General features: G+C 35.9%; 1 protein-coding gene across 4 annotated transcripts in view; it reads right to left on the bottom strand.

Annotated features, from left to right (window-relative positions):
* The window catches only part of LNPK (lunapark, ER junction formation factor), a 93,395-nt gene extending 74,907 nt beyond the window's left edge, over positions 1–18,488 (bottom strand). For all 4 annotated transcript variants that reach the window (XM_012133180.5, XM_004004567.6, XM_042243694.2 and 1 more), the window contains exons 1-4: positions 18,382–18,488; positions 13,138–13,226; positions 11,532–11,573; positions 10,637–10,824 (exon numbers count right to left, since the gene is read on the bottom strand). In XM_012133180.5, coding sequence (XP_011988570.2) covers positions 10,637–10,824; positions 11,532–11,573; positions 13,138–13,164 — 257 coding nt within the window. In that variant the 5' untranslated portion in view covers positions 13,165–13,226; positions 18,382–18,488. The remainder of the gene's footprint in view (positions 1–10,636; positions 10,825–11,531; positions 11,574–13,137; positions 13,227–18,381) is intronic.
* Positions 18,489–21,915: the final 3,427 nt, after the last annotated feature.

Below are 21,915 nucleotides of genomic sequence, written 5' to 3'. Positions count from 1 at the left end.
TCCAGGCAAGAATACTGGAGTGGGTTGCAAGGAGTCAACGGAAGAATAACTGAAGCAGAAGAACAGATAAATGACCTGGAGGACAGAATGGTGGAAATTACTGTTGCAGAAGAGAATATAGAAAAAAGAATGAAAACAAATGAAGACAGCCTAAGAGATCTCTGAAAGTGAAAGTCGCTCAGCTGTGTCTGACTCTTTGTGACTTCATGGACTATACAGTCCATGGAATTCTCTAGGCCAAAATACTGGAGTGGGTAGCCTTTGCCTTCTTCCAGGGGATCTTCCCAACCCAGGGATCGAACCCAGCTCTCCCTCATTGCAGGTGGATTCTTTACCAGCTGAGTGACCAGCGAAGCCCTAGTGGACAACATTAAACACACCAACATTCACATTATAGGGGCCCCAGAAAAAGAAGGAAGAGAGAAAGGACCTGAGAAAATATCTGAAGAGATAATAGCTGAAAACGTCCCTCACACGTGAAAGGAAATAGTCAACCAAGTCCAGGAAGCACAGAGTCCAGGCAGGATAAACCCAAGGAGGAACACATTAAGGCACACAGTAATCAAACTGACAAAAGTTAAAGACAAAGATAAAATATTAAAAGCAACAAGGGGGAAACAACAAATAACATACAAGGGAACTCCCGTCAGGCTATCAGCTGATTTCTCAACAGAAACAAGCCAGAAGGGAATGGCACAACATATTTAAAGCAATGAAAGGGAAGAACCTACAACCAAGAATACTCCACCCAGCAAGACTCTCCTTTAGATTTGATGGAGAAACCAAAGCTTTCCAGACAAGCAAAAGTTATGAGAATTCAGCACCACCAAACCAGCTTTACAACAAATGCTAAAGGAACTTCTCTAGGCAGGAAACACAAGAGAAGGAAGAGACCTACAGAAAATAAATCCAAAACAATTAAGAAAATGGTAACAGGATCATACAGATCAATAATTACCTTAAATGTAAATGGATTAAATGTATCAACCAAAAGACAGAGACTGGCTGGGTGGATGAAAACATGTGCATGTATGTACTTTCACTTACATCACTCTCCCTGATCTTCCAAATTGTATGTAATTATGTTCTACTGTTAGATTAATCATGTTCCCATTATGGCTTGCAACTGTGACTATCTTTTATTTTTCTGTCTGACTATTGATTGTGAAAGCTGATAAATATCTTTTATTATTGTGAAAAAAAAATAGCAATAATAACTAAGCCAAAAAACCAAACATACAAATACACCCTGCCATCTAGAAATAACTCTTAAATTATTAAAACTTTTTAAAAAATGCAATCATGTCTTAAAATAAGCAAAGTAAATACACATCACTACATATTAAGTCCTGTGGGATAAAACTAAAACAGTCAGAAAATACCATGGCCTCAAATATATGCACCGTGTATTATGTTAAGAAATAAGGATGAAAATAAATATATTAAAGCATTAATTTTGAGTAACAAGAATAAAGTAAACCTAAGTGTGAAAAAATAATTAATAAAGAAAAGTCATTTTTTAACCTTGTTCTTTGGAATAAAACAGCTAATAAAAACAATCCAATCAAAAAAGAATTACAAATATACAAAATAAGAAACAATAAGGAAGCAACAATCATAGCTACAAGGAAGATTTTAAAAATCAATCAGAGACAGTGATGACTACTATTACAACACTGCAAATATATTTTAAAACTGTAGCATGATTAACAAAAGTAACCTTGGAAGACAGAGAAAGCCTAAAAAATTAACTACTATTGAATTTTAAAAGTTGTTAAGAGCTAGCTGCTATCAAAACAACATGAAGCCCAAAAGATTTCAAATGGAATACTACTAAACCTGCAAAGGACAAATACTGCCAGTACTATTTAAACTGTTACAGACCATTTAAAAAGAAAGAAAAGCTTTCTAATTTTTTACAAAATGACTGCAACTAAGAAAGTAGAAATTTTCCTAGAAATCAACATTTTAGCATTTGAATTCAATATTTAATATAATCTATCATATCAAGAGGTGTAAGATGAAAAATTATCTGGCTATCTCCATAGATGATGAAATAGCATTTAACAAAATTTAATAATCTTTCTTTAAAAAAACTAAACAAAATACAGAAAGCTAGAAAATTCCTTAACATAAAATACACGTCTCAAACCAAAAGTCAGAATAATGCCCACTGGGGAAATTAGAAGCATTCCCAAAGACCAAGTCAAGGATGACAACTATTTTCTCTGCAAGTTAACACTGTCCTGCAAGTATTAGCCAACACAATTAGGAAAGAGGGGAAAAAAAATCTGAAAAGAGTAAAAAAATTTAAAAGGAGGTGGTAAAATTATTGCTATTTACAAATAATAAGATTGCATACTTATAAACTCTCCAAGAATCAACTGAAACATTTATTAGAAACTGTTCACCTGAAACTATTATAATATTGTTAGTCAGCTACACCCTAATACAAAATAAAAAGGGTCAAAAAGTAAAATTTTTAGAAGAAACAATAAGATAATTATTATGGTTGAATACAAAATTAGTACAGAAAATCAGTTAAGTTCATATATACAATCAGTTCTAAGATAGTAATACTAAGGCATACTAAAATCCCTTAACTCATATTCATTAAATTACTTCTGTTGTTCCTTTCTGAATGAACCTGATGTTACTTGAAAAGTAAGTCAGCATGATTTTCTGTTGAATATTATCAGTGACTTGCACTGTAAATTTATAAAGGTGCTCTAACATGAAAAATTGGAGTTTCGATAAAACAGGATTACACCTTAGATTCAGTGAACATTTTAAATCCTTCATATTCAGTGTTTTTACTGTATTAAAGTTAGAAATGATAAAAGTTAAAATGCAGCAGAATGTCTAAAACTCAAACAACATAAACCTTCCTCATTTTTATTGAAAGATTAACATTCCATAAATCTCTGATAATTTTTCAGCAATCATCATATACAAAGGAGTTTTTACTTATTTGGTCCTTCTTGCCAAATTTAAGTGCTTTCTTTCTAACAACTGCACAAAACCCATCCAATTTATTGAAATGTTTTAAGATGAGATTTAGCAATATATAAAGCTAAAAATGAAAAAATACAGGTCTCAGTTTTGTCAGTTTATTTAATCATCAAAGGCTTTAGCAAGAGTTATTTTCACATTCAGACAAACAAAAATAATTTATTTTGGTATAATGAACAAGCTTTATTTTTTTAAGAAAACAATTTTTTTATTAAACAATGCTGAGTAGAATTATTTTTTAATTAATTAATTGGAGACTAATTACAATATTGTGGTGATTTTTGCCATACATTGATATGAATCAGCCTTGGGTATACATATGTCCCCCCTTCCCGAACCCCCCTCCTCCCTCCCTCCCCATCCCATCCCTCTGGGTTGTCCCAGTGCACAGCTCTGAGCGCCCTGTTTCGTGCATCGAACTTTGACTGGTCATCTATTTCACATATGGTAATATACATGTTTCAATGCTATTCTCTCAAATCATCCCACCCTCAACTTCTCCCACAGAGTCCAAAAGTCTGTTCTTTATATCTGTGTCTCTTTTGCTGTCTCATATATAGGTTCATTGTTACCATCTTTCTAAATTCCATATATATACAAGCTTTATTTTTTTAATTTTATAATGGAAAGGGAGATATAACTCAACACCATTTCCCCTCAATAAGTTGAAATGTTATCTTTATCATGTATAAAAACCATATGCAATAAAAATTCCTTTGGAGATTTATTTCTGGATTCTTGTGTTTCTCTTCCTTTGGTCTGCGTCCCTATTTAGACCAAACTTTTACTTAATGAAATTTTATAATACATCTGAAGCCTGGTAGACCTCTGCTCCTTTTCTAAATTTTTCAAGATATTCTTATGTGCTTATTTTTCCATTAAAAATTATGGAATAAGTGTACCAAGATTTTTTAAGTATCACTAGTATTTTTATTGTGATTACACATTTTTAGACTAATTTAGGGAGAACCAATCTCATTACAATACTGAATCTCCCTATCCAAGAATAGGATTTGTCTCTTAATTATGTCTCAGTACATAATTCTTTAAATACAAAATTATATCAAGTGAATATCTATGTTTTAATAGCTATCAGTATTATAAAAGGGATGCTTGCAAAATTATTTTCTTAGCTACAAAAACTAAGTAGTCTCCTTAAGTAAATATCAAGAGATGTTCAGATACCGTCTTCTTTATAACTATAGTTGATGAGAGATACTTTATTTATTGACTATGCCAAAGCCTTTGACTATGTGGATCATGACAAACTGTGGAAAATTCTTAAAGAGATGGAAATACCGGGCCACCTGACCTGCCCTCTGAGAAATCTCTATGCACGTCAAGAAGCAACAGTTAGAAACAGATATGGAACAGACTGGTTCCAAATCGGGAAAGGAGTACATCAATGCTATATATGGTCACCCTGCTTATTTAACTTCTATGCAGAGTACATCATGAGAAATGCTGGGCTGGAGGAAGCACAAGCTGGAATCAAGATTGCCAGAGGAAATATCAATAACCTCAGATATGCAGATGACACCATGCTTATGGCAGAAAACAAAGAACTAAAGAGCCTCTTGATGAAAGTGAAACAGGAGAGTGAAAAAGTTGGCTTAAAGCTCAACATTCAGAAAACTAAGATCATGGCATCTGGTCCCATCACTTCATGGCAAATAGACGGGGCAACGATGGAAACACTGACAGACTTTATTTGTGAGGGCTCCAATCACTGCAGATGGTGACTGCAGCCATGAAATTAAAAGACGCTTGCTCCTTGGAAGAAAAGCTATGGCCAACCTAGACAGCATATTAAAAAGCAGAGACATTACTTTACCAACAAAGGTCCATCTAGTCAAGGCTATGGTTTTTCCAGTGGTCATATATGGATGTAAGAGTTGGACTATAAAGAAAGCTGAATCCCGAAGAACTGATGCTTTTGAACTGTGGTGTTGGAGAAGACTTGAGAGTCCCTTGCACTGCAAGGAGATCCAACCAGTCCATTCTAACGGAAATCAGTCCTAAATATTCATTGGAAGGACAGATGCTGAAGCTGAAGCTCCAATACTTGGGCCACCTCATGCGAAGAACTGACTCATTGGAAAAGACCCTGATGCTGGGAGGGACTGGAGCAGGAGGAAAAGGGGACAACAGAGGATGAGATGGCTGGATGGCATCACCGACTCGATGGACATGAGTCTGAGTAAGCTCTGGGAGTTTGTGATAGACAGGGAGGCCTGGTGTACTGCAGTCCATGGGGTTGCAGATAGTCGGACATGACTGAGGGACTGAACTTTATTATACTTGATACTTTATTATTAAAGTCCATGAAACAAACTTTCTTCAAAAGGCTACAAGTTCTGTCTTTTAGCTATCTAGAGGGATTGAGGAAATATATATCACAATCTGTTGGGAGAAGAGAAAGTGGGAACGAGACATAAAAATTGTAACAGTATAAGATCAAACCTCTATCCTCAAACAGCTTTCAAGCAGAAAAGTAAGAAAACATAGCAAACAGCACAAAACCACCTTCCTCAGTTACTTTGCTTAAATTCTCCCCCTCATAAATTCATTTTAAGAGGAAAACACACATACAGGGAAAGAAAATATGGTTAAATCCTATGGGGAAGTCAACATTTTATGCTAACTGGTCTATGAAATGATCTTTTGAATGGAATTTCTAGAAAGGTATAACTTGTAAGAATAAGGTATCCAGAAATAAAAGTTTATAAGGTTGCTCAAAGAGTTAGTTAAGGATAGAGATGAACTTTACAGTTGTTCACTCAAAAAATGAGCCAGCTCCCAAGGTAATGCATTTATCAGCCAGCATAATGTAGAAATATAAAAATTTAACTGTAACCCAAACCTTCCCTCACAATGGAGCACACAGTCTTAATAATTCCTATGAAATCAGTTCACTTTAATTTCAGTTTTAGTAACAGTTAAAGAGATCAGAGAAATATAAATATATTATCAAATCTGAAAAGCAGAAAAATAATTGACTGGAATCTCACCAAGCTCCTCCATATTACATCCTAAAAAGAAGACATAATAAAATCTTGAGTACTGATATTCTATCATAAAAGATAATTTGGGAATAGTTATGATTAGGCAATATATGTTCAGTCCTAAATCTATAACTTCTCTGCCAGTAAAAGCATTTGGGAAACTTGGAATGCAGAGACAGCAGTCACTTCTTGTAGTTATTAGGTAGATGTCTAAAGTTTAAAATCAATGCAGACAGTGATGAGAGTGAAGCAATCCATTTTATTGCTTCTTCTGCCTCCATTTCTTTAACCAAAACCTGGTTAAGACCTCAAAAAAAAAAAGTTTCTAAAGGGAAAAAACCTAAAAAAAAAAAAAAGACGACATTTCCAGAGAAAAAAAGTCCAGGGGTAAGCTTGGGCAATAGCTCACATTACACTCAAAAGAAAACGTCCTGTGATGACTCTTCTTTCTATTTACCACATTCACTCTCAGGTTGCTATATTTTATTTCATGCTTTTTTGACTGTCATCAATCAGAAGGACAATTCCATTCTTTGTTGGATAACTGGGCTATGCTTCCAAAAGTGACAAGCACACTGAAATAGAAACTGCAGCAGAGAACCAGGTCACAGATGTGAGTGAGAGAGTGAGAAATAGCTCTGAAGTGTAACATGCCAAGAAATACTAGAGGTAGCTGATGCAGAGCAAGCAAAAGGACACAGTAAGAACAACAAAGGTTCATACTCAGAGAGTGGAAAGATCAAACGGGAAGAAATAACAAACATTTTTAAAGAAACTGAGTATTTTTTACTTTTAAAAACAGCGTATGACTTATTTGAAAAAAAAAAGTCTTCTGAGTCAAAATAGCTGATGACAATCTGTGGATAGGCACTGGAATTAACACAGTAGTTTCCTGCCAGGCGTTCTTTTACAACTAGATAAAAAATCTTTTATAATCAGAAAATCAATTTTTATATGGAAATGGATGTCAAGTGGAGTTTAAGTAAAGACACTTAAATCAATTAATATTCCCACTTACTCGCTTTCTAAATTTTTCTCTCTTCATTTAAAGGGAAAAAAAAAATAGGAAGGAAACAGGGAAAGAAGCGCAGCATTATGAAATCTGTGACTACCTGTGGGGTTAAGAAGCATTCCAACAGATTTCAAAAGAGAAGAAAAAACTTTTAAATGGCAGAAACAATTATTTTGTAATATGCATGCACTCGATGTTTGGCTCTTTAACCTACACACAAAGTTAAAACTGTATCAGCTCCAGGGGTTCCTAAAGACTAAACAAAAAATGTTTACTATAGAAGTCCCAAAGAAAAAGATCGTACCCACCAACGTCAAAGCAAAAAACTTGTTACACCCTGATTCCTCCTTTTCCCTTACCTTCCATTTCTTCCCATCAAGTTGTCTCAGTTTCACTTCTAAAATATTTCCAAATCATTTGTTCATCTCTACTGTCACTGGGAAGTCCAATCCACCTTCATTTTTAAATTAAACTTCTATAACAGCCTCTGAGCTGATCTCCTGGTTTCTACTCTTGTCCTCCTCTTACTCCATCTCCCTAAGACAGCACATATGATCTTAACTTAGATATCATCATGCCATTTTCTACTAAAACCTTTACACATTTACCATTTCACCCAAAATGAAATTCAGACTCCTCTCTGTGATCTCCATGACCTAGATTGTGCAAGCTCACCACGTATTGCTCTTCCTCTCCATTGCTCATCCTCTCCTCACACATTCCAGATATACCTATGTTTTTGATCCTCGCCTATGTAATACTCTCTCATACTTCACAGCCTTTGCATTTTCTTTTGGAAAGATCGTCTTGGAATTTTGTTTTTAATTTGAAGAATATATTTATATTAAAAATTCAAATAACACCAAAAAAGCAAATGGAAAGAAATAAATACTTAAAATTCCAAAGCCTAGAGAAAATTACCATTATTATTTTCAGAATAATCCTTTCCGATATCTCTCTGTGGGTATACATGCTATTCTATATTGTATATATAAATAATCTTCCATATATTCCAACCCTTTCCATACTGGTTCTCTCTCATACTTTAGTTCTCACTTCAAATACCAGGTCCTCAAAAGAGGCCTTTTGGACCATCCTGAAGTATCCTACTCCTCTCTATCACATCATCTGTTTATTTCCCTCATTGCACTTATCTTTCTCTAAATTAACTGTTTGTTTACTTGTCTCTCATTTTTTGTCTATCCAACCCCAACAGAATGCAAGCTCCATGATGACAAAGATCTTATCACTGGGGGACAGCTCCAAAACAAATATAATACATTGCAGGTACTCAATATTTACTGAATGGACAAATGATGGCTTTGACTAATATTTATATACTGCCAAATCCTAAATTTGTACCTTCCATTTAAATTTCTCTCCTGAACTTCATAGTCATACTTAACCATCCTACTTGGCAGCTTTATCTGGGTAGAACACATGTATTTCAGTCTCAGTAGGCCAACTACCTGCTCCCTCTCATGTTGTTGCTTATTCAGATGAATGACACTACCATCAACCAAATTTCCCAAGCTATGAACTTCAATTTTATCCTTGATGCAATTCTCCCCCTCCCCACCCCATATCCAACCAATCACGAAGAACCTCTCCATATTACCTCAATTCTACCTCCTAAATCTCTTCAACCCATCCACTTCATTCAGACCATCTGTTCCTCTTCAATGCTGCTACCACCATTCAAGTGCAAATTACCGTTATTTCTCTCCTGGACAGCTACAATAACCTTTTATCTTGCTGCTCCAGATCCATTCTTCAGTTCAGTTCAGTTCAGTCACTCAGTCGTGTCCAACTCTTTGCGACCCCATGAATCGCAGCACACCAGGCCTCCCTGTCCATCACCAACTCCCGGAGTTCACTCAAACTCACATCCATCGAGTCGGTGATGCCATCCAGCCATCTCATCCTCTGTTGTCCCCTTCTCCTCCTGCCCCCAATCCCTCCCAGCATCACAGTCTTTTCCAATGAGTCAACTCTTCGCATGAGGTGGCCAAAGTACTGGAGTTTCAGCTTTAGCATTATTCCTTCCTTCTTACTCCCCTCTAATTTACTCTCCACCCTGTAGCCTTAGTGGTATTTTCAAGATAACAATACAATCATGTCATACTTCTTCTTAAAAGTCTTCAGTGGCTGCCCACTATTCTTAGATTAAAAGCTAAAATCCTTATCATGGACTATAAGGCCCACAAGAAATATCCTTCGCCTAATTATCCAGATTTTTCTCCATAATCCAGTCTTCAGCTTTCAGTTCTTTAAACCTACATGCTCTATCTTCCCTTGGCGTCTTCACATATTCCGTTCCTTCTGCCTACTACACTACCTACCATATCACACCACCCTTGCTACACATATTCAACCTTCAGATCTCAAACTCAAACATCACTTCCTCAGGAAGGCTGCGGTAGGCAGAATTCTAAAGATATCCCCCCCCTCTCTCCCCAAGATTTCCATTCTCTGGTTATACAAACAGTTATCTAGGTACTGCTATGAAGGGGCTTTGCAGATATAATTATTACTCAATTGATTTTAAGATAGGAAGATTAACCTGGATTATCCTGGTGGATCTAATATAATCAGCTAAGCCCTTAAAGCAGAAGTTTCTCCCAATCAAGGGCAAAATAGGAAATCAGAGAGAGAGAGCAGAAGTCAGCCAACACCTCATTTGGGCCTAGAAGCAGATTCTTCCCACCAGAGACTCCAGGCCAGCTGATAACTGATTTAAATCTGCAAGACCCTAAGCAAAAAGTCCAAACTACCTGGATTTCTGACTTACTTCTGTGATACAATAAATGGGTATTACTTTAAATCACTAAATTTGTGGCAGCAGTAGTAAAGAAAACAAAGGACTGACCCCCACCTCCACCTCTCTGACCCTCACCTCCACTCCAGACTGTGTTAGGGGTCCTGTCAAATGCTCCCAGACCATTTGACACTCTCATAATACTCACTATACTTAAGTTAATGTATGCAGTCTAAGATCTATGGACAAAGGTTTAGTGTTTTTGTGTACCATACACCACAATAATCCAACATCTACACAACTGGTACCTATAAACATTTGCTGACTGAACAAATTTTTCACTCAACTTTCTGTCAAAATTTTCAATCATGACATACCTCCTGTAAAGTACTATATTACAAAATATTTCTATAATAAGGATCAATTACTTTATAGCAGTTACTAAAAAGAGGGGAACAGTATGAGAATGGAATACATTCGGAATCACTGGGGCAAGTGTTCTTTTTGTTTTATAAGCGTTCCCTCACTTACCATTACCCACAATCAGAAATGCCCACTCCATGCCCAATACTCCTAGGGAGCATGACCATCTATTAGAGAATCACAGAAAGATTACCATATAGAACCATTATTACAAATGTCACTGGGTCATATTCCTCAAGTACACTGGACTGTAAATAAAGGTTTAGAACAACTGTTCTCCTTTCTTAAAGAAATAGTTTTCAAACTGCAAAAAAAACGAAATTTACTCAACCTGCAACAGTACTATATTTCATAATAAAAAGAAACTGACTATATTGCAACTATCTAGTCAGAAAGAAGAAAAGTCAACAAGAATATTTTACTTACATTAACGGGAAAGCAAAAAATGGAAGTGTCATGGCAAGTCTTGCTATAAGTTCATCCGGAAGATACCATAAGTATACAATTAAGCATGTAAACAGATAGAGGACTGAAGAGTACAGAATTAATCTTCCAACCCATAATTTTTGTAATCTCTGATTTTTTTCCCTAAATTCTTCCAATGCTTGAATTTCCTGTGAAGAGAAAAATTCATAAAGAAAGTAAACTGTTTAAAAAAAACTTAACATGATAGAGAAGTTACAGAGAAACAACCCTTAAAATTCAATGAAATATAATACCTTGATATTTGAAACAGAACATAATATGAAAAGACAATTAAAAATGAAGTTTAAAATATATTAAAATGCCTATAATGATTTGACAAATCACTTTATGCAAGATATTTTAAAATAATATTTGATAACCTATCAAACTAGCAAAGCTCAGAGGTATAAAGTTGGCATCAATAAACAGTATTTGTTAAAACAAACAAGTAGTAATTCTCTTTGTATAAGGCCAAAAAAAAAAAGCAACTATAAAAAGGATTAATAAAAATTGAAACAGTGATCCATACTAGATTCCCTTGATCTATTCATCATTCTGAATATTCCCAAGGAATAAGTATTTTTTATGATAGAAACTGTAAAAAGCTGTGAAGTTTGCAAGCTGATATAAATAGTTGCAGACTATTTTATAATCTACTTATCTATAATGGTGTAACATTGATTTACACTATTATTTGACACAGAGTTCTTAAGTCACTGATAAGACTTTGGGCTTTAACATGAAAGTTCTCAGACTTAACTGTATGTCACCTCTAAATTCGCATACCAGATCTAGTCTCCAAAGTAATATATACTAAAATAATATTTATGTAACACCCCAGAGCCAAAGAACATACCTTATCTATATTTTCCAGAACCTCCACAGTTGAAGGTTTCGTCTGTTATATAAACAGAAATAGGAGACAGCATTAAAGCTTGTTATCACTAACTTGGAAACACTTTGACTTTTTTAATCATAAAAGAACATTTTAATCCAAAACTAAGTTTTTTCAATATTACCAAGCAATATGTATTCCTATTTACAAATGAGATTTAGATTTAAATAAAAATTATAAACAAAATTACACAAGACTAAAGAAATAAGATGCTCCTATTTAACTTATTTTTAGGCCCAAAAGTACTTTCAACTCTGTAGCTCAATTTTTACTGTCCTTAACCCCAATAAAACATACTTAGAAATTATTGGGAGATAATTTGTTTAAATTTTCCTTTAAGGAAAAATTTTTAAGATATGATTATTCAAAAGAATTCTATTATTATTATAAATTATTAACTCTAAATAATTACATTAAATTCTATAATTACTATAAATTCTATTTAAAAATTCAAAACTAAAAATGTTCTGATCTACTATTGCTAAAAGTTCACTTAGGACGCTGGGGGTCAAAAATCAATAAGCTACCTTCATTCTGAATTCCTAAAATACTTTTCTGAAGATCAGATTTTTAAAGGGCATCTAAGAATACTTCATTACAACAGAGCTTGTTTTTCAGAGACATTTTTTATATCACCTAGAATAAAAATCAGCCAAAATGGCTCACATAACACTTGAAAAAATAATTACTAATTATATACTCAATAATGATAATCATCAATTCATTGTAGTACCCACAGGAATTGTTAATATTAGATTAAACCATATGAAATTGTTGTTTATGTAGTCAAAACTGTTGAAGACTGGTAATTTCATATGGTTCAACCTAACAAGAAAAATAAAGGAAAAACAGATAAATTCAATTATCAGATTTTAAAGGGGGGCAAGGTGGACAGTATCAATAAAACGTCAATCCAAAGCAAAGCAGTTCCAGCAATAGTTCAAAAACTAAACTGTGTATCAAGTACTTACTACGGTAAAAAGGAGTAAAAAAAATAAGCAAAGCAGTTTTTCCTAGACTACATTACCTTCTCTTATGTTAAAGAAGAGCATTTATCAATGTTTTTTATAATCCTAAATTTAAAGACTTAGCCAATAAAATAAAATTCTATTTTTAATTGTGTTTAACCTATTAACTCCTAAAAGTACATCTAGTATCACTTCAGTAAATATTTGTGATAAGCTTTAAGCAAAAGGATACAACCTATAAAAACATTAAGTACTGCATAGAATAATTTCAACTATCTTTCAAGTAAGATTGAAATTTAGGTGCTATGAAAACAATAAAAGACAACCATTTGTACATGAAGTTATAAAGATAGAAATAAAAATAATTCATAAGTCAAAGTGAAATAATCCTGTTAGAGACAGGAGACACCTATAAAGCAAGTAGAACCATTAAAGTCCAAATAAAAAACAAATTCACAAGAAGGAAAAAAAAATTAAATAGAGTTAGGGATAATATTAAACTACTACTCAAGTTTACACCACAAAGGAGACCTTCACAAATAACTTTATGGGACACTTTTACATTAGACTAGGAACTGTTGTAAAGAAAACTAACTTACCCTCCATCGAGAAAATAATCCACCCATTTTTCATTTGTAGAAACTGGGCACAATAATAAATATCATCAGTTGTCCAAAGGAACTCACAGCTAGGAATAAAGCAATTATTTTTAAAGTTTAAGTTAAATATACAGCATACTCACTATAAAATTTAAATGTTGCAACACTATAAAATAAATAAAATACTATAAAATATTAATTTCCTTGGATTCCACTTATGTGAGAGTTTAATTCAGATAGACTTGCAGATAGTCCACCTTTTAAAAAATCTTTCTTCTAAGGCAGAACATATTTAAAAGTGAAAATAACGCTGGAAGGACTTTTTAAGTAGCAAGGCATTTTAAAAGTGTGTATTTATACCACTTTGCAATTTTCTGTTCCTTAAAAGTAGGTCCTCTATGTTGTTCTTGCAAGAAAAGTTCTGCTCTACTTTTATTCTACATTCTTAAATACAGCCATTTCTATAATTTGGCTGTCTCCCAACTAAACTAGTTATTTGGAGTTAGGGGTGCTCTACAATGTTCAGAATAACATCACTTTACAATAATAGAAAGTCAACTGGATTCTGAGTAAGAAAATAAGGGTTACAAGGCTACTTGTGACAATGAGCATATCATTTAATGTTTCCGAGCCATAATTTTCTTTTCTGTACATTAAAGTTAATAATATTACCACTTTTCACAGGATAATCTTCATTACTATCATTTTACAGATAAGAAAATTAAGTAGAAAGAAATCAAGTGATTTGTGCAATAACTCAGAAGAAACATTACCCAAAGGAACTCTATCTTCAGACTTCTGGTCTGTCCACAACCAGTCAACACCCAAATAAGCTGAAACTCTATTTGAGTCCCTCAAGTTAGTTAAAGTGTCATGCCAGGTAGTTGTATCTCCTATCCCCATCTTTTGGTTGTTTTTCTATGACTCTCAAATGTATGCAATTCTCCAGGCAAGAATACTAGAGTAGGTTGCCATTTTCTTCTCCAGAGGATCTTCCCAACCCAGGATCAAACTGGCATCTCCTGTGTTGCAGGCGGTCTCCTGAATTGCTGGTAGATTCTTCTACCACTAAGCCACTAAGGGAAGCTATATTAAATATTACCATACATTTAAAAAATGTATCAGCAATACTATAACCTAAATTAATTTACCAGTCAATAATTATATAATTTTTAATTCTTTTAAATTGAAATAGTTAAAGTATATTTTCAAACTTATATACTTTTACAAGGTTACAGTTATATACTACCAATATAAAACTGCTTCATTTCCACCAAAAAAAAGTTAGGACTTAATTCTTACATTTTTTTAAACCCATAAATGTAATCACAAAATAATGCCAGTACCAAGTAAGTACATACACTCTGAAATACTATTTTTAGGTTGGAATTAGCATAAGGCATGCCTACCTTGAACTCTCTTGGTTACAGAAGTAACAAAAAATCTAATTATAAAACATACAAAGTGACTTTTATGGACAGAAATATCTATCATCTATCCTAAAAATTTCTGCAGTTTATAAATGTAATCAATGCTATAAAGCACGTTTAAGTTGCAATCTAAATATTATTATTAATTCTTCAATAGTAACTCAGTATTCAAATTTCTAAAATGTGGTTGTAGGAAACCCAGGAACTTTAATGAATAAAAGTAAAAATTTCTAAGCTAAGACATTAAATAGATCTTAAAACCATATATGCTAAACATCACCAAGGCACGTGACTGGGGAGGAAAGATTCAGATGAACCACTTAACATGTATACTTTCAAAGTATACATTATCCCACATATGCATGGTGTACAGGACAGTGATTTGTACACAACTGACCTACACATCCTGGTTTGAAACAGTGATGTGCCTCCAAGCTTACAGCTACCATAAACTAGATTTTTTAACATCTGAAAGTAATGACAATAATATTTAAATGCTTAGTACTCAATCTTCTAGCAAGCCCTAAAACAAATGTTTTTCATAAATTTTGTCATTTAGATACTATTATCAATCTGTTTTGCAAATGAGGAAACTGAGGCTACAGAAGTGAAATAATTTGCTAAGTTCCCAAAGACAGTAAGTACTAATAGAAGAGCCAGACACAGTATTTTAGTTTTGATTTTTTTAAAAGCAACAAGTTAGGGGTAGGGGATTAAGAAGTACAAACTACTATGTATAAAACAAGTAAGTTACAAGGATATACTGTACAGCAAGGGAATATAGCCAACATTTTATAACTATAAATCGAGAATAATCTTTAAAAATTGTAAATCACTAAGTTACATATCTGCAATTTATATGATATTGTAAATCAGCTATAGTTCAATAAAAAAGGCCAAAAAAAGAAACGTTATTTCCAATAACTCAAAATCAGAAATAAAATCTTTCTGTAGATTAGACTGAATTATTTGTACATAAAAGCACCCTCAGACATTCTCAAACATCTGGTAAATGGGGTTACTGCAGTGGAAAGTTATAAACACAAGATCCAGGGTTGGTACAGTGTATCATGTAGCCCAATTCCTTTATTTGATTAAATTTGAATGCTTAAGTCTACATGGAAGAGAAGCTAAATGATGTGCCAAAATCATGTATCTCCAGGTAGGGGCAGAACTGGTATGAGAAGTCTTCAAGTACTACTTCTACTTGTTTACTGCATATCACTTTTAAAATACATGTCATATGAAATATATGCATAATACTACAATTAATACCAACTTTCACATCAATTATTTGCTTGAGAATTGTTTCAGTATTAATGAAACATTAACATTACTATGAAACCTTGGGCAAATAAAGTACTTAACCTCTCAGTTACTCATTATCTTCATCTGCAAAACAGTGATAGGTAACAATCCTCTCAAATGTTAAAAAGCATTCTAAAGTATTTACGACAGTGTCTGGCACATCCTAATTTCTCAACACAAATTGTTGTTTTTACTGCTGTGGCTGTTGCCTTTCTCCAGTCCATCTCTGCTTCCTTTCAACACAGGGAAAATACATGAGAATCAAACTACTAGCATTTTTTCTGAAGCATAAATCGATTTGCTTGCCCTTGAGTGGACAGATGGTTCAATCTCAACTGGCCTATTCCAAGAACTCTTCTATGAACATGTACAAAGAGTCTCCTTCCACTTTGATATAATGGGACCTGACATGACCATAAGAGCTGGGTGCATCTAATGTGTTTTTCAATAAAGAACAATGCCCACAATATTATTCTAATGCTTTCTACTAACTGCTATTCACACTCAGGTTTAAGTGTCAGAATTTAAAATCTTGGGACATGTTATTCTTAAATTTTCAGCTTGCTTCAAGTCATACTGAAATAATGGAATAAAAAAGGTCTGGATTCAAAACATGACTCAACCACACACTAGCTATGTGATCTTGGATAAACTAAACTCTCTAAGCCTCAGTTCAGCATTTGTTTAGCCATGAAAATACACTTCACATAATAGTTGCATGAGTTAAATGAAATCATACATTATTTGGCACGGTGTTCAACAAATAATGAAGTGTATAATAAACTATAGAACTTATTACTACTATTACCAGAAAACACATGTAGTACAGCAATACTTCTCATATGGAACACATTTCTTTCCACTTTCTTATAAAGAAACTGTTTCATAATTTTAAAATTGGAAAACAAAATTAGTTTGCATTTTAAATTGAAATTGTATTGCTCTCGTTTCCTCCAGTATAAAAAATAAAGCAAAATACTCTAACAACTCTTCCATTAAAATAACCCTGTAGGGCCTTTAATAGCAAAGGAAGTTTAGTTTTATCAAGTTTCAAACTTCAGTAGAAACTATTCAGTCACCATCAATAGAAACCTCTATAATACACTGGACTATTCAACTTGAGATTAAAAGGGTTTGTTCTAGAACTCTAACTTCCAAATATCCTAACTGAAAAGACAATTCTGAAATATCCCAAACCACCACATTTATTGCTCAAAAATAAAATTACTGAAAAGAAGTACACTTCTAAAAGCACTTTTATTATTTAATGATTAAGTTCTGGTCTTCCCAGTAAGTCAATAGTCATTCTAAACTAAATACTACTCAAGAAATCTTGATTGGAAAGATTTCTAAGCCATTTCTTCCTTATATTCTTTCAAGTTAATAATATATGAACACCAAAGTTTTTAACAGTATTGGGCTCATCCCAGTAGATGACAGAAAAACTGAAATTCTAATTGTAAATGCATCACTTGTTTAAAAATGTGTTCAAAATCAACTTGATTCTCCTAAAACTAAACTACGGGGGCTTGTTGAGGACAAGAAATTAGCATTCCCTGCCAGTTTGAACATATCCCTGAAACCAAGCTTACTCATAACCATACAAACTGCTGTTGAATTTTGTGTGGTGACAATTTTGTCAACAGTGACACCCAGGCCACAGAGAAAGGAGGAAACAGTCGACAATGGGCACCACAGACCAGAAGCCTACTGGGAAAAAACGGAACATGGAAAATTCAGTGAGTCACAGATTTTACTTAGCACACCATCAGCAAAACTGTGTGCACCAATCCCAACTTTCTCTTAAACCCCTTACACAATATTCAAGAATTAAAACTACTGATGCGGTTTAGATTTGCTCTTCTTCTGCCAGGCCTATGGCACCCACGCAATCTCGCCCTCCCCTTCACCCCACCATCTCTCAAATAAGGACAACGGCAGAAGAGAGGCTTCTCTAAGCAGCACACAATCCACGCCCACACGCCTGGGCCGAGCAGTATGACACTGACAGTTTTCGGTCCCTCCCGATTTCTCCCACTCGCGGCGCCTCCGCACAACTCAGCAAAAGATGACAAGGGTAGAACCCATGCAAAGCGACGGCCTACTGTAGGACCTTCTGACCCTTCGCTCGGACAGGGAGGTGGGCCAAAGGGACGGTGCTCAGCTCAACCCAGTCACCGCACCACCACCCCCTCCTCGAATCTCTGAAAAAAGGCTGGGGAACCAACTCCCCTCCGGGAACAAAAAGGGGTCTCCAACACTCCAGAGCCATCCCAGCCCCTGCACCGGGAAACCAAGGGGATCAGGCGGTGAGACGGGGTCAGCGCGCAGCCGGGCCAGGAGCTCGACTAGCCGCCGCCGCCGCCGAACTGGTAGGCCACTCGGCATGAGGCGGAGCGCCTGGGAGAGGCAAGCAAGGTAATCGGGAGCGTATTTCCCAGGGAAAAGCTCAGCGCGCCTCTCTTCTGCCGAACCTTCCCAATGACCCTCATTTTGAGCCCTTTACCTTCAAGTAGAAACGAGCAAAGCCGGGCGCTGGCGTCCACCTCTGCCAGCTTCGGCCACCACCGCGCAGTCCGCCTCCAGAGCGGACAGCACCAGCCAGTGACAGAGACACGGGCCCGGCCAACTCCTTCCCATCAAACCCCGCGCTCCCGCCGCCGGCCAATCAGTGCCGCGGCCGGCGCGCGCCGCTCCCTCGTCACGTGACCGCGACTAGGGCGGGCAGTTGGGGAAAAAGGCAGGCGGTTGGCGGGAGGAGGTCTGTGCATCCCTGTGGCTTCCGCAGCCAAGCGGGGTGCTTGTCGTCGCGTCTCACAGGTGGAGTGTCATTTGTTTTGACTCTTACCAATAGTTACTTCTTACTCCTCCTCTGCCTCCTGCTTTTCTTTTGGAACCTGTTCTGCAAAGTCTCACTGACTAAAGAAAACCCCGAAATTGGTCCTGATGGCCCTACCCCGCCGCGAGAGAGAGGAGTGGGTTTGACGGTGGAAATAGGTGCACCTGGACAAGAGCCCGCCTTGAAGAGTGCGGGATCAGCTGTCATCCAGCCGGCAGCGGAGCCAGTTAATACTACACAGCTTAGGAGAGACGGGTTCCCAAACAAGCGAGTGAAGAAATTCAGCCTGGACTCCAGGAGTGCTTGAGACTTTTATGACTCATGGACTTCAAAAAGGGTCCTTTGATGACTGGGCCGCTTACCTCACCATTATGTGATAAACGTCAACTGCCCGAGGATGTTGCTTTCAAACCGGTGGCTTAACAACATAAGCTGAGTTTTCTATCTTAAAACCCGTAAGAACACTCCCTTGGCAGGTCTTGGTACTAGGTCCACGAATAAACCACCTAGGTTTTATTTGCCTTAGGTTTGAAACGTTGGCTAAAGTGCATTAAATTTGCTAGTCAACTGAGAGTGACAAGTCTCAATAACAAATAGTACTTGAGTCACACAAGGTAATGTTGGAGAAGCATAGAGAAACTTCAGCAAAAGCTCTTGTCACAATTTACCCCTGTGTTCAAATATTTTTCATGGGACTTCTATTTTGTTCAGTTACATACACATTTTAAGTGCCCATGGTATTTTAAAGAGTATAATCGTTGTATTATGCTATGTTTAAACTTTGACAACCAAACAGGTAAATTGTGAAAAGAAAGCAAAGTATTTAGTTGGTGAGAATAATTTATTATACTGGAAGCTACCAGATAATTCACTGTAGAGTTTCGTAACTGCTAAAATGTTTAGTTACAGCTTTGTAAATGTGAAGGGAAGGAAACCAAAGTTTCTTCTTATACTCTGGGTAAGACACTTTACATAAAAAGAAAATGAAACATTTCACTTATTTTGGTATGGAAATTTAACCATTTTGTTTTTCATCCTTTCTTATTTTAAAGTTTAAAAAAAAAGGCAACGTAATGAATTTTTGGTTACCACGGGGGAAGGGTAGTGGGGAGAGACGGTTAGGGCAGTGTGGGACTGACATGTACACACTGCTATACTTGAAATATATAACCAACAAGGACCTATGTATAGCACAGGGAACTCTACTCAATATTATATAACAACCTAAATGGGAAAAGAATTTGGGTATGTATATGTATTTAAAATAAAATGAAAGGCCTGTGCAGTTTTGCAAATACAGCTCCTCACCTCAGGACAATCTCTTTTCCTAGAGAACAAGGAAGAGATACTTTCTATTTGCTAATGATTTGTTTTCTAGTTTTAATTGATCCATCAAGACTTACTGAAAAGAGGACAAAAAAACAGGTGGGGGAAAACAAAAGAGCTAACTAGGTGCAAGAAATTCCAAAAACCTAATCCTGAGACAAAATGCCTTAGGTAGTTGACATAGAAGAGGAGAAATTTGGCCTGACAGCGGGAGACAGAGGAGTACTAATTAGATCATTAACTTTTTTAACCCTCCCAATAACCTTTTAAGGTAATTATGTGTTTTCAAATGAAACTGAAAAGAAAAAGGAACTGAATAAAAATTATACACATATTGTTGAAAATCATACTATCCTCCTCTATATCACTGCCTCCTCTATATCAAGTGGTAAGAGTTTGTAGGCAAAGTGAGAGAAGATATTAGAAGCAGAAAGATCAGCATATGCACTATTTGGCTGAACTAAGGCTCCAGCAGTCATTCCAAATATTTATTGAAGACAAGACCATGTGTTAAGTGCTGAGAACACAGAGATAAGTAAAATAGCTGCCCTAAAGCCACTGACCGGAGAAGGCAATGGCACCCCACTCCAGTACTCTTGCCTGGAGAATTTCAGAGACGGGGGAGCCTGGTGGGCTGCTGTCTATAGGGTCGCACAGAGTCAGACACGACTGAAGCAACTTAGCAGCAGCAGCAGCAAAGCCACTGACTCTAGTGAGAGAAACCTTTGAGAAAACAAACAAACAAAAACACAATATAAGGTAAATAAGTGTTGTGGTAGAGGCAAATGTTCAAAAGATTGGAAAATGCTAAGGCAGCAACAGCCAGAGGGGTGTTTTATCTGTAAATACTAATACTAAAAATTGTCCTGCAGTAGATTCTAAGGAAGTGAAAAGCAGATGATGAGCAAGGAAACAAACTGTTCTAAGCAAAGGAATTTGTAAAGATCTAATTCAACAAATAAGTGAGCCACATTTATTTAGATAGTTAAATGAAAGTTGCAAGAGATAGGTGCTCTGAGAGCTTAGAGTCAGTCACTGATCTGGTCAGGGAAGTTAGGTAAGGCATGTTTGAGGAGGTCACCTGGAACACAGATCTGAAGGATGAGAAACTGAAGAAAGGAGAAAAGGAAACAGAGGGAACAATGTATGTACAGCCTTTTGTCAGGAATGAACAGTGCAAGCCCAAGGGTCTGAAAGGAAGTCACTGTGACTAGAGCATAGTTTGCAAGGAGACCAGACTAAGCAGGACTTGCTTGGCCATACTGAGAACAAAATGGGGTAGGGATTTAACCTGATCAGATCCATGTTTGGAAAAGATTATTCCCGCTGCAGTGTGGAGATATGAACAGGATCAGTCTTGGACCAGTTAGGATCTATGAATCATGGCTAATGTTGGTAGTAAGTAGTTCAAATGGATTGGGATGGGCACAAGGAGATGGAGACAAGTGAGGAAAATGGAACAATTTAGGAAGTGAAATAGGTCTAGGGAATGGATTGAGGTAGAGTGGAACGAATGGGGATTGAAAGAGAGGAAGGAGTCATGACAGGCTATCTGGCAGGCACAGTGGATGGAAAGCAATGTTCACTGAGGTGTGGAGAGCACTGAAAGAGAGTCAGATTTGGGGGGAGATGGTGATTTCAGTTGATTTCAACAGGCTGAGTCTCAGATGTTTTCATGACTTAAAAGGAAAGATGTCACATAAACAGATCTATGGGTCTGCAGCACTGAGAAGTCTGAGCCAGAGAAAAAGTGTTCGGGTTTATAATATGTTCTTTTCCACAAAGTATTTATTTTTTCAAAATGCAAATATAAGTATTGTGGAAAAACAAAAAGTATAAGTCTCTAACTCTGTTTGCCAAACTTCCTTTCAAATT

This window comes from Ovis aries, chromosome 2, assembly GCF_016772045.2.
Source record: "Ovis aries strain OAR_USU_Benz2616 breed Rambouillet chromosome 2, ARS-UI_Ramb_v3.0, whole genome shotgun sequence".
Taxonomy (NCBI): domain Eukaryota; kingdom Metazoa; phylum Chordata; class Mammalia; order Artiodactyla; family Bovidae; genus Ovis; species Ovis aries.
Note: the sequence above shows the minus strand (reverse complement) of the source record. Positions and strands in the feature narration are given on the sequence as shown.